At 39.6% G+C, this 13,338-nt stretch overlaps 2 protein-coding genes across 2 annotated transcripts; both read right to left on the minus strand.

Moving 5' to 3' along the window:
- Positions 1–6,335: 6,335 nt before the first annotated feature.
- rbp3 (retinol binding protein 3) lies at positions 6,336–8,926 on the minus strand (the record flags this gene model as incomplete). Its single annotated transcript, XM_079260618.1, has 4 exons — positions 6,336–6,661; positions 7,142–7,284; positions 7,395–7,585; positions 7,733–8,926. The coding sequence occupies 4 exons, from the start codon at positions 8,924–8,926 to the stop codon at positions 6,336–6,338; spliced, it is 1,854 nt and encodes a 617-aa protein (XP_079116744.1).
- Positions 8,927–9,995: 1,069 nt separating this feature from the next.
- irbpl (interphotoreceptor retinoid-binding protein like) lies at positions 9,996–12,752 on the minus strand (the record flags this gene model as incomplete). The annotated part of the gene is made up of 1 exon (XM_079260619.1): positions 9,996–12,752. The coding sequence occupies one exon, from the start codon at positions 12,750–12,752 to the stop codon at positions 9,996–9,998; it is 2,757 nt and encodes a 918-aa protein (XP_079116745.1).
- Positions 12,753–13,338: the final 586 nt, after the last annotated feature.

Genomic DNA, 13,338 nt, shown 5'->3' on the forward strand with positions numbered 1-13,338 from the left:
ACATCATATTTCACTGTCATTTCTGTGGGTTTTGATGTCCCAAATGCACACTGGGAGCCATACAACCATTAGCCACCTTCTCTACCCTTCACACGTCGGCCAACAAAACATCTGAGCAAGCACAGCCCTGGGTGTATGAGCCATGACATGACATCATCCCTCCCAGAGTCCACTTTTTCAGCCAAAACTGCAGTTTTTCTCTCCCACGACACACATTTCTGAAGCTAAATCCAACAAACAACTTTAACTGTATGTTATGTTCAGTGCTAATTAGAAAATGAACGGACTGACCCTGAACTTAGAGGGTAAAGCACATGTGTGTGCTAAAAGCTGTCATTTTTGTGTTGTTAGTTTTTGAGTTGAAGTCAGGTTATTATTGTCACAGCAGAGCCTGTAGGTTTAATCGTTCAGAATTTGTCTTTGATAAAAGGACAAAGTCCCCCCCAAACAACTCTCACTTTGTTTTGATAACTTTAGCTCCATGGCCCGGTGATGGACTGGTCACCTGTCCAGGGTGTACCCTGTATCTCCAGCTCCAGCTTCCATGATGCGTAAATTTCCTCAGCAAATGAATGAATAAATAAATGAACTTTAATTTTAACACAATTTTAAACTCTGAGATTTCAAGATGTGGAAATCTCTGCAATAGTTTTTTGCCTGCTGTTAATGTGGCTACATGTTCTAAAAAGTCTCTCTCAGTGATGTTTATGTCCTCCTTGTATATAAACTAAGCAGTAAATTATCATCAGCGCTCTGATAGCAACCAATCTACAACTTCAAAAAAATCTAATATTCAACTTTTGGTATAAACTTAGCATATGGGAGATTTATTCATTTTACTCCACTTGAAATAAATGTAATTGTTACACTACTAGTATTATTATTGTACATTAGATGATTTCCTGCTCAGATGCAGGGATCTGGTACTGAGTCGAAAGCACCCACCTTGTCTGGGTTAGCACTTTCAGGCTAAAGACATTATTATAGGAAGCTACTGAGTCATGCTAGTGTGAGTCTGCAGTATGATGTAGTCTGGCTTAGAGTTGTGTGACCAGATGACTTCACTTCCTGAGTCTGGTAGGTTTTACTTCCTGTTAATTTTTTTTAATGGGCTCACCTAAACAATGTTATTAAGTGGACTAATGTGAAGTGTGTGATTAATTTGTTGTAATGGGACTACAATGAATTGTACTAACTGAGACTGTATCTGTAAAAGTGTGTAAGATGACTTTGTGTGTGTTATAAATTAAGACTTGAGGTTTAAATGAAATGTTTTTCATCAATGCTAATGCTAAAATTGCAGCACTGCAGTTTGTTTTCCTTGGATTACTCAACTCTCCAGAGTGTGAACTCTGACATTAAATATGGATTTTGGTGAAGATTGGCACAGCACTGACTTCAAACGCTATGTACAGTTTTGAATGGACAATGTCTGTCAGCAGAACTGTTTCTAGACTGTTTTAATTTGTGAATGGACCCAGTAGCCTTGTGTGCATTGATAACTAAACTACAGGTAACTATTACTTTGTACTATCTACTACTTATCTACCATGTGCCTTTAAAGGTGTTACTTATCCCAAACAAAACTTAAACATCGATCAAGCAAAGCATGCGCTGCTGTTTTAAAGCTCAGAGGATTTTCACTTCACATTTTGAGCTTTTTGTCCATTCAGAGACACCGTAGTAAAAATGGCTGCACAAATATGCTGACTCATGGAAAGTAGTTTTGAATGCCTCATTCTAAGTGAATAATAAACATTAGATATTTTTGTAACAAACACAAACAGAATTCAGACTGAATGTGTTTTTGAATATGTTCACATTTTTTAATGATTACAGCAGCTCTCAATGTTCCTAAACACCCTAAACAGGATACAAATACTTTCCAGATCTTATGTATGCAGGCTGGAAAACAGCTCAAAAGCCGAAGGAGAGCACAAACATTTTTATTTCTAGAAAAAAGGGAGACATTCCTTGTGACTGTTTCTGAACTAAAAATTCATGTTATATCAATGTTGTTCATGTTAAAGAGACCAGGATCTGCCCAGCTCATTACACAATCATTCTTTAGCAGGAATATGACTCTAAAAGCTGTGTTTAAACATCAATCATTTTCAGAACCTGACAAAACACTTTTAGTACCGATCCTGAGCCAAGTATAAATATATCTTACAAAATGAAGATTTCGAACTAAATTAAAAACAAAATAATAACATCAAGAAGGACGGAGACCATGATGTTTAAAGTGATGCAACAAAAGATCACAAACTGGTTTGACTGGGAATATTCCAGAGAAGATCCAGCGAGTCACATCTACCATCCTTCTCTTTGTTTTTTATTCTCTACCTGTATCGGTTCAAAAAACAACATTAAGACTGATACCTTACCATAGTTACTTTGTAGATTTATATTTATCTCTGGTGGCTGGGGTCATTTTTAAGATGGTAAAGTTTATTTTTATATCTAACAAGTACTACGAAGAAATACACACATAATCCAACTGCAAATTCAGCTATTGATCAGTGATTAGTTGTTAGATTAGAGTTGTAGAGGGCATCAACCTTTTCATCTGCTGGAAGTAAAATGTGTATAAAATCCTGTTTTTCTAAAGCTTAAAGCAGTTTTGTTTCCATTTCTTAACCCAGACTAAATAGTATTCAATGAATACATGTAACTAAATGGGGACATGGAACTGAATTTATAACTAAATCATGTTATCATGGAGTCTGCAGCAAAACAACAAAGATCGCACACTGTAGCTGAATGCAGACATTCCAGGCAAGGTCTTGTTTTATTAACCACCCTTATGTTTATTTCTTTGTTTGCTCATAAAGCTCATGCTTGTTCATGGAGCCAGATTTTAACTTCATAACCTTGATTGCCACCTATCCATGGTCCATTTGTAGAATGACATTTATCTCTGGTGGCTGGGTTCGTTTTTAAGATGGTAAAGTATAAAATAGGACACTACCTCTTCCACCCTGTGCCTTTTAAATGATAGCATAACCATCTTCCAGCTAATGACGCTCAGACATCTGGCAAGAAAGGTGAAGACTGCTACAGCCTCGTGGCAAGTTGTTATTGATGACTCTGGTGGGAGTACTTAACAATACAGCCAGAAGCCTGGAGTCCAAAACCACATTACACATCTTAAAAGAAAAATGCAAAATTACATTTTTACTCCACAAATAAATTCAAACCATTAAAACTGAAATTCTCTTTATGAAAATTGAGCATTTAAAAACCTTTTATCTAAATTGAAATTTAAAAATAAATAAATAAATAAATAAAAAGTAATATTTAGAAATGACTGGAAGCTTCAGTTCCTACAAAGCAAACTAACCTTAAACATTCCTCTTGATGCTGTTGTTAGACTAAAATGTCTGTAGTTGTTCCTCACAAACTGGCATCTAGAGTTGAGATCTACTGCACATCGACTGGTTCAATAAATAACCAGCAGATCTTTAAAAGTGTAGACATCCAATGTTCAAGAACAAAACAGCAGATTGTAGATCAGGGGTGGCCAGCTCTGGTCCTGGAGAGCTGCAGTCCTGCAAGTGTTAGGAGTTTCCCTGCTGCAACACACTTGACTCAAATTAATGGCTAATTAGCAGACATGTGCACAGTTTGATGTCAAGCTCTGCACAAGTTTTCTAATTAGGTCTAATGTGCAGGGAAAGTCTATAGGACTGGAGTTGCCCGCCCCTGTTGTAGTTGTTGAAGATTAAAATAATGCAGCTTCGAGCAGTTTGATTTGAAGTTGTAATAATTGCTGCATTTACTGTTTTTAAGAGATTGTTTTTAGTCAACTACAAGTTTTTATTAGCACTATTGTAAAGAAGATCCAGTGTTCAGTTGCTGTTGAAAGGTCAACATGTTGTGTACCAATCTATTCTTCTGACTGTAAGTTGTTTGTATTTTTCACTTTTAGCCAAATTTTAACTGAAATGCTTTAAATAACTTTGATCCTTCCTTGGTCCCATCATCTTGACCTGCTCTTCTTTTTTATCTCAGGGAAATATTTGTCTAGCTGAGCTGTTGCCTGCTACTTTGTCCATCCCTCACCAATCAGACAAACACCCTTGTTTAAGGTCAGTATCCTCAGGATTGACCGTGTGAAGACGGATTTACACCCACCACCCACCAGTCCTGTTGACCCGCTGGCCATATTTAACACACAAGCTTATCCTCGCTAACTTAACTCATCCGTTCAGATCTTTGTTGTTTATGTCTGCTTCCTATAGCCTTGGCGTCTCCTATTTCCTTTTGATTATAAATTAATTTAAATTAAATGCCAAACGACTCACAAATAGGACAAAACAGAAGCTTTGAATTTAGAACATTGTGTGTTTTTATTTCTTATATAATTGCTTTAATGACAACCATGTAAAAATGATCATCAACCTTTGATTGTAACTTGCAAAAAATGCAGTTGAATAAATAAAAATATGCTTTGTTTATTGCAGGGAGTATGAGAATATTGCAGTGGATTTTAATTTGTTTTTATTGTATTTTTATTCTAGGTACTTATTCCAGAAACAAAAAGCTGCTGACAGGAATGAGCTGTTGACCTTGTTAGAAACACCTTTCTGTCTTTTATAAATGACTGAGCTGGAGACGAAATCAGTTCAGATTAAGATTAATTTCCTGAGCCCCAAATATGAACAAGTCTAAAAATGAAAGATGTCTTTAAGACTTGGATGTTCCTGCAGATTTTCTTGTAAACCACCAAAAACATCTTAAACATGCATAACTTCCCTTTCAGCAGATGTTTACAAGTTCATTGTTTTACTAGCTTTCTGATGAAATGATGTAATAATATATATTCATGTTGATAGAAAAGAGATTTTTACTCATCTTTTTTATTTCTGAAAAAAATTCATGAAGGAAAATGTGTGTGATGACAACCTAACCGGAATCTACTCTCCCATTAAACGTTTATAACTGAACTGGAAATAAAACTACAGACTGTCAGCAGTAAAACTGAAAGTTGAGAAAAATCTGAAATCAGCCTTCAGTTCAACTCTTAAAAAAGGCATTTCTAGATGATGTAATGCATAATTTTACTTAAAAAGTCAAAGTAAATTAAATATTGGAGAAAGTTGGGAATGGGAGGCAGGAAACACATTTTCTGAGGAGACTTCGAAGGGAATTTGCTGTTAATGGTTTTCTACCAACTCTGTGGACTGGAGGAAACATTGCTGGAATAAGTCTATAAGAGATTTTAAGATTTCATATCAAGAGAAAACAAGAACTCAAACTCAGATCACAATTTATACAATGCATCTCAATGAAGAAAAAGCTTTATTTTTATAATTCAGGGTTTCTCCCAAATATTATTTATAATCCCTGTCCCCCTATAAACCCATCTTTTTATCTTTTTGATGAAAATTTCTAAATGAATCTCTTTTGGTTCAAATGTATATATTTGACATTTTAGGAATTTGGAACAGATGAGGTAGCAAACTGATTGAATTTGGAAAAAAGAGGGAGTTTTTTAGGTTTGTGTTTGCATGGGCTAATTTTGGATGGGTTGAGTTAGATCGAGGAAAATGGAAAGTGAATTTGGAGGAACAGGACATATTTTTCATAGTCTTACCTAATGATATTAGTAAAAAAAAAAAAAAAAGAAGAAGAAAACTAGATAAGGATTATTAAAAGACTAATTTTGTATTGCCGATGTATGAGGTCTTCATGAAAATGCCTTTTCCAAGCAAAATTTAAAAAAAAAAAAAAAAAAAAAAGCTTATACCTTTTCAGATGACTTATAAAAATGAAACACACTTTATATCTCCTTAAGTCGTCTTTTATTATGTCTCTCCACTGGAATTGATACAACCCAAGTAGGTCCACATAACGTCGTGGACATACAGCACTTTCCATTCACAATGACAACATCGTATGTGATGACACCAGATTACCAAACTTATTTCTTCTCAAATATTCCCAGTAACCAGAATATCACATGAAAAGCAAACTTTCTTTTTAAATCATACATTTTCTTAAATCTCCTTTCAATGTTGCTTTGCTGTTGCAACTTATGTTTGACACAGCCATGTTCACACTCTTCTCTTCACACTGACTTGTCAGAGCCACACATTCCCAGAAACCATCAGAATAAGACTGGGCAGTCATAAAAATTACAGGAAATACTGCTGAACCTTTGCTCTACATTACAAGTACACTAAGAAGGCTCAGGTTTTGGGAGAATAACAGATTAAACTTTGTACAGACCTACATTGTTTACCTCTTAAACAAGCTTAGATTCGTGAAAACGTCTGACTGCCAAAGCAAAAGTGAAAAAGGCTTCTCTCCTGGTTCGCTCAGGACATGGTTTACTGCTGGCCTGCAAAGTGCTTGTTGAGGATGCCCTTAGCTGTGTCAAGGGCAGCGTCAGCTGGGACTGGAATGTGAGGTGCGACGCCAGCTCCTTCCCAGGCTGGTCCGGCGGTTGTGTCCGAGTGGACCGTAGGAATGCTGAGGAAGATGCCGCTCTCTCCGACAGGGAAGATCTTTGGTGGATGGGACCCCCCAGCAGTGGTCTCTCCAATAATCATAGCGCGGCCTAGCTTTTTCATGATGTAAACAAACTCTTCTGCAGCACCTTCAGTAGCTCCGCTGGTCAGGATGACGAGACTTTTCTTGGAGCCGTACCTTGCTCCTAAAGATGATGGAATTAAGGGGTTAAACGAATGACAGATAAATGAGGTGGAGAAGTAACTTGTAGATAGCACTGATGGCTGAGTAAAGGTATGCTTAGGAAACCAAATCATGCATAGGAAAGGGGAAATGGTAGGGAAACTGCTGAGGAATACATTTCAACAAAAGAGAAAGAATAGCAGTAATGACAGCTCACTTTCAAACCTGAAGAATCATTAATAGCCCAAAAGAGAAAGTAATTACATTCAAGTAGCTTTTATCTCATAGTTAGATTGGCTGTTTCATGCCAGCTCTGGTATTCTTGGATCTGAATGGTTTTGATTTTCGGAAACAAAGATGTAAAACTTACAACAATTTAAATTTTTATTTAGAGTAAAGCTTGTGAACAATACATCTTTTAGCTCTCAGCAACCGCTGTTTGCCTGCATGCTTTAAGAAATCAAGGTTGTAGTAGAAAAAGGAAAAGATTTTTCTTTTTTACCTGTGAGTTCGGGAAGGGTTAGGAGGTCTGTACTAGTACCAGATGGTCTGTCATAGAGCTTGTCCAGCAGAATCTGCTTGTCTGCATCAAAGAAGTAGGAGCAGAAACCTGCAATGGCAGTTGTTGGTCCACCGAGGTTGTTCCTGCAAAACAGCAATCAAAAGCTTTAACAACCTCTGAAAGTATATGATTTGGGGTCAGTTGCATAAATGAGTGTTAGCGTTTTTGCTGGATGATTTGTAAAGTTACCCACCTGAGGTCAATGATCAGAGCATCTGTATTGATAATTTTGTTCCAGACATGCTCAACAATGACCTGGGCGATTGGTTTAACCTCTTCAAAGTCTCCAAACATGTCAAAACGCAGGTATCCAATGTTATTTTCAAACACATCAGTGTGGAATGAGACTTTAATCAGTGCAATGTACATCTCTGGACTATAATCCTGCAGACAGAAGTGTGCACAGATTCAGTATGATAAGCACAGAAAATGTGTTCTAATGAAAAACAACCACAAAAGAAAGCGCTATAGCAAGGGCAAATATCTCTGTAACAAAAAGTAATGACTTGATTGTATCAGTAGGTGTCTTACCACAGGTGGCAGGACTGGGGTGTTGCTGGTTGTTTTGAGGCTTGCATCTCCAGAGAGAGTCTTTAGGGCTGCATTCAGCTTAGTCTCCAGGCTGTTCTTGGAGATAACCATGCCGAACTCACCATTTGCTAGGTGCTCTTTCAGCTTTTCTGCAACATCTGCCCCAACGGTTTCAAAGGCGTAGTTGTTTGCAATCAGAGTTGCTGCTTCCTCAATAATGGCTGGAACTTGGGCACGAAGATTGATAATCTTGATGCTGGTGGCGAGGGCATCCTCTGCATTGACTTCCACGTCTGGAGTCATGCCTCTGACTTCCCAGGTGGAGCCTGTAATGGGGTTGATGGACTTTGCAGTTGGTACAGTAACGTAGAAGTCAGTGTCGCCAACTTTCAATTTATCAATTTTCACGGAGCCCCCAGCAGTCTTCTCACCCACGACAGTGGCTCTCTTAAGGTTTTGGAGGCAATATGCAACATCTTCAGCAACACCTTTTGTGTTTTTGCTGGTAAGGATAACCAGGGGCTTGGTTGTCCCATATCTCTCCCCCAGCAGTGCTGACATGGAAAGCAGTTTTTTGGTGGTGTTTGAGGGACGGTCGTAAATGGTGTCAATGTGAATCTGTGGCTCCGCGTCGGTGAAATAAGACACAATGTAGGGGATGCCTGTGATATCCCCGCTCCCAGTGTATCGTAAGTCAAAGATCAGAGCTGAGGTGGGTAGGATTTTATTCCAGACTACATCTAAAAGCAAAGGGCCAACCTTGTCAGCGACCTCCTCTCCAAGGATGTTATCGATCCTCAGGTAGCCGATGTTGCCTTCAAGGATGTCTAGTTTGATGGAAGTCTGGAGGACGGCGATGAGCTGCTCAGGGGGCAGAGGTGGCATCTGCGGGGGAGCCACAGGAACATAGTTGGGTTCAAAGGAGACCTTCAGGCGTGGATCGTTGAGAGTGGCCTGAAAACCATTGCTAAGTGCACTGGCCAGTAATTCCCCATCTGGGATGCTGAGGATCTCCGTGTTGCTGCCAGATGCTTCAATAGCTTCCTTCATCCCCTGTAGCTTCTCCGGCGTGCAGTAATTGTCCATGACAATGCTTGCTAGATCTTTGATAAGGCTGGGGGAGAAAGAAGCATGTATCAAGGAAAGATTTCCCAAAACTAGCAGAAATGCCGCCAGAAAAATAGTCTTTTCCATTTTTTGTCAGTTGTGTCCGACAAAGCGTTGAACAGACTGGAAATGGAAGTTAGTGAGCAGAACCTCCTTCTCCGAAGAGGTTCTCTTGCAAATGGCACTGTTTTGGCAGCAAGGTTTCTGTTAACACACTCATAAGAGGATTTAGCCCACAATAAACCTTTAATCGTATTATCCTGAGTGCTTTTATAAGACAATAACAGCCTAGCAATGCAGGTGTAATTACAAGAGGGTGTTGGCAAAGATTCTGGTCTTAGATTTACACAAAGTAGTCTGGACAGCTATTTAAAGCTGCCTGTGTTAAATTCGGTCAGTTTTATAACTGAGAAATATCTAGACAGGGATTAAGTGGGGTGAAAATATTCGTTCCTCCTGGATAAATCAATTATCTTCAATAATTCTCTCTGTTACTATGTAATTCTTAGCATCTTAAATGTGTCTCCTAATGCTTTTTTGAAGATGATTTTTTTTTTTTTTAAACAAGAGAAAAGAGCTTAAAATGAGCCCATGTGTGCTTCACTCAATGATTCCTTTATGTTCAGGGAGGACTGTCGATATTGATAGAGACGAGACACTGAACTCTTGTTTCTTTCATAGTACACATTTATTGGCAGTGGTTCAATAGTGAGGCAAACAGGCAGATGTGTTTTGTATGGGACTTGCTCCCTCTGCTGGTAAATTCTGTTGCTGAGGTACAGAAAAGCTCCACTATTTTGAACAGAAGTACAAATAAGGAGACTTAAACAACATCACAGGGGCTCCACATGACACAGCAAAAACAACAATTGCCTTCTAATATGTGGTATTAAAACAGGAAATCACCAAATCAAACAAACAAAAAGAAAACAAACAAAAAAAACCCACAACAAACAAAAAGAGTTGATATGTTGTGGATAAATAGAGTTGCATTAATTATTTGTTATATGTATGTATAAGAAGATTTCAATGTAATCATGATATTCCATCTCTGCAATAGGAAGGCCACACATTATGTAATACTGGACACTAAACAGGTGACGAAACACAAGACAAATTGTCAATCTTACTCAAAATTTAAATTGCACATGATCCCTTACTCTTTATTGAACAGCCTTCCTGCTATGATTTTCTGTGCTACTTGGACAGCATCATTTGCCTGGGCAATAACATGAGGCTCCACCCCTGTGAAACTCCACATCTTTCCAGTTTTAGCACTAAAAACAACCTGGTTGGGTATGGACGCATACAACATGCTATCCCTGATTTGATAGGTTCCAGTAGACAAAGACCCTCCAATTGTTGGCTCCCCAATAACTGTGGCCCGATTCAGGTCTTTCATGGTGCGAGTGAATACTTCAGCTGCTGACCCAGTCATATGGCTTGTAAGGATGAAGAGGTCTTTGAATGATCCGTATCTTTGACCCCTTATGTGAGGCAATGTCATGACTTCGGTCATGGTGTTGGTCGTACGATCAAAAACTGTGTACAGATGTTGAAGAGGCTCAGCATCAAAGAAATAAGTGCACAAGAGAGGAATCGCTGTTGAATAACCACCAGTGTTGTACCTCATATCAATTATAAGGGCTTTAGTGTTTACTATCTTGTTCCACACTAATTTTATAAGCTGAGACCCTATGGCTTTTACCACCGCTATGTCCATCATCATGTCAAACCTCAGATAGCCAACATTACCCGGCAACAGCTCAATCTTGAACAGTGCATCAATAATAAATCCAGCTTCTTCTGCTGTAGGGATCTTGTGAATGTCATGAGGGGGATCAGGCTCAACGTCACAGTAGAAGACATGAAGGCGGTGATCACCTGAACTCTCATGGAGATCTGCTGTTAACTGTGATGCCAGAGACTCAAAGTCAACTACTGATCGGTACAATCCCTCTGCCCATTTACTTAACAGCACGTTGCTAACTTGTAAGGCAACTTCATGGACGGCATAATGTTTTTCTAACAGATCTCCAGCCTCCTCTATGAGAGATTGGAGACCTTTGTGGAACTCTGCAATTTCATAAACCCGAGTCACAGCTTCCTCGGCCAGTACAATGGCATCCGGGACAACGCCGCCTCCCAGCCAGCATTCCCCATTGTTGTCTATAAAGTTTATGAAAGGAACTGTAATGACAATTTCTGTCCCATTTATTTGAAAGGTCTTTGAATGCATCAGGTTACCAGATGTAATTTCCCCAATTACTGTGCCACGATGTAAGGCCTGTATCAGGTAAGCGAACTCTTCCCCAATGCTTGCAGTGAAGTAGCTGGTTAGGATATAAACACCACTCTGGGAGCCGTAAGTTGGGCCTGTAATTTTATCCAGAGAGTTGTGTTCAGTTGTTGTGTTCTGAATTCGGTCATATATAGTGAAAAAATAATGGCTCTGGGAACGGTTGTACAGATAGGAAAGTATCAGAGCAAGACAGTTAGAGGATCCACCTGTGTTATAGCGCAGATCGATAATGAGGTTATCAGTATCTTTGAGGGGTTCCCAGACCTTCTGAGCCATAAGCTCTTCTAGTTTAGCCATTGCGGGTGTTTCGACTAGTATGTCAAAGCGGAAATAACCAATTCTACCAGGGAGAATTTCCACTTTGAATTCTTTATCGATGTGTGCCTGTAGTAATTCCAGACTGTCTGGTACTTTGTAAAATTCAGGGTCCTCTTCTACAATGGCCACATTGTCAATGTATCTGATGATCAGCCGAGGATCTTCGGACACGGTTTGGAGCTCCTGGTTGAGTCTGGATGCTAGGTCTTCCTCAGATGCTACAGTGAAAAAATCTGTTGCTTCCAAATGTTGTAGAAGTGCTGGTACTCTGTCAGTGAAAGCATACAACCTTCTAATTATGTCGGAGATGCTTTGCACGACTTTTGGAATAGCTTTCCTTATGGCCAGAAGCGACTTAGCTTTTGCAACTGCTTCCTTACCAATGATGTTGACTGTGGGGGAAACGCCGCTCACTTCCCAGCTCTGACCTGTGATTGGATTGACAGATCTTGCGACAGGAACTGTTATGTAAAAATCCGACTGAGCAATTCTAATCTTTTGGACTTTTACTGACCCCCCAGCAGACCTTTCTCCTACTGTTATGGCCCGCTTAAGATTTTTCAGTGTATATGCCACTGCTTCAGCAGCTCCATTGGTACACCTGCTGGTTAAAATAATAACATCCTTCATTTTTCCATATCGTTTGCCTGTTATTGAAGGCATGGTCCACAGCTCCTTACTTGTATTTGAGGGTCTGTCATAAACTGTGTCAATATGAATAAGCGGTTCAGGATCTGAGAAAAAGGAGATTATGAAAGGAATGCCGGAGAGCTCTCCAGCTGTGCTGTACCTCAAGTCGAAGATTAGTGAGGATGTTTGAGCAATTTTGTCCCAGATGTTGTCCTGCAACAGAGATCCCAGCTTTGCTGCTGCATTTTCCCCAATGATCTGATCAATCCGCAAATAGCCGACATTGTTTTCAAAAACATCCACTTTCACAGTGTTTCTCACCAGCCGGGTAAGTTGTTCTTTCGGGAGTGATGGGAGCGTCGGCGGCATGACTTGGACGTAATTGGGCTCGTATGACACAGTCAGTCGAGGATCATTCAGGGCTCCTTGTACTCCGACTGTGAGCACAGCTGCAAGGGTCTTCCTGTCTGAAATCTGCAGGATTTCTCCACTGTTTATGGCTTGTTGGATGGCTTCTTGCATCCCAACCAGGTTCTCAGGGAGACAGTAGTTTTCCAAAAGAATCTTGGCCATTTCTATGACCAGAGCTGGTTGAAACGATCCATTGACAGATAGAAAACATAAAAGAAGCAGCCATGGCAGTGACGAGGCTTGTTGCGCCATCACTTATGTTCTCTTCAATACTTATGAGAGGAGAATCACACAACCTTCTTCTTCCCCAGACTCTGTGCTGAGAGAGGAAGGATTTTCATTGGTGGTGGGGGGGGGGTATTGTCATAGATTTTTGGACAGCAATATCAGAGTAAGAGGCTTTTGTCCCCAATAAACCTTTAATCGCATTATTTTTGGATTTCATCCAACAGACCACAGCAGAAAGAGTAAAAATTTGTAAATGGGAGGTGCAGCTTCTCATCTTTTACCCAGACAATACATGCTTCTGCACCATTTTTCAGATGTACTGTGTACCATGTCAACTTGTTCAAATGGTATGGTGAACGGACAAGAAATGCTGCTTGACGGATCAGAAACTCTCACTCTCACTCCCTTGTCTGTTTAGTAGGCTTATGTTGGTGTATTTTGGTGCTGCTGGTAGCTTTAGAGGTCATGTCTGGGTTGCTCTGTGGGTGACATGATTACACAGTTTGTGGAAATGCAGCAAAGCCTTAATGCAGGATGAGATCTGGGTGAAAAAAAAATTAGACATGTTCACTTTCTGCATGTAGAAAGAACAGCTTTAATGAAAGGTTGG

This window comes from Telmatherina bonti (genome assembly GCF_933228915.1).
Source record: "Telmatherina bonti genome assembly, chromosome: 21".
Taxonomy (NCBI): domain Eukaryota; kingdom Metazoa; phylum Chordata; class Actinopteri; order Atheriniformes; family Telmatherinidae; genus Telmatherina; species Telmatherina bonti.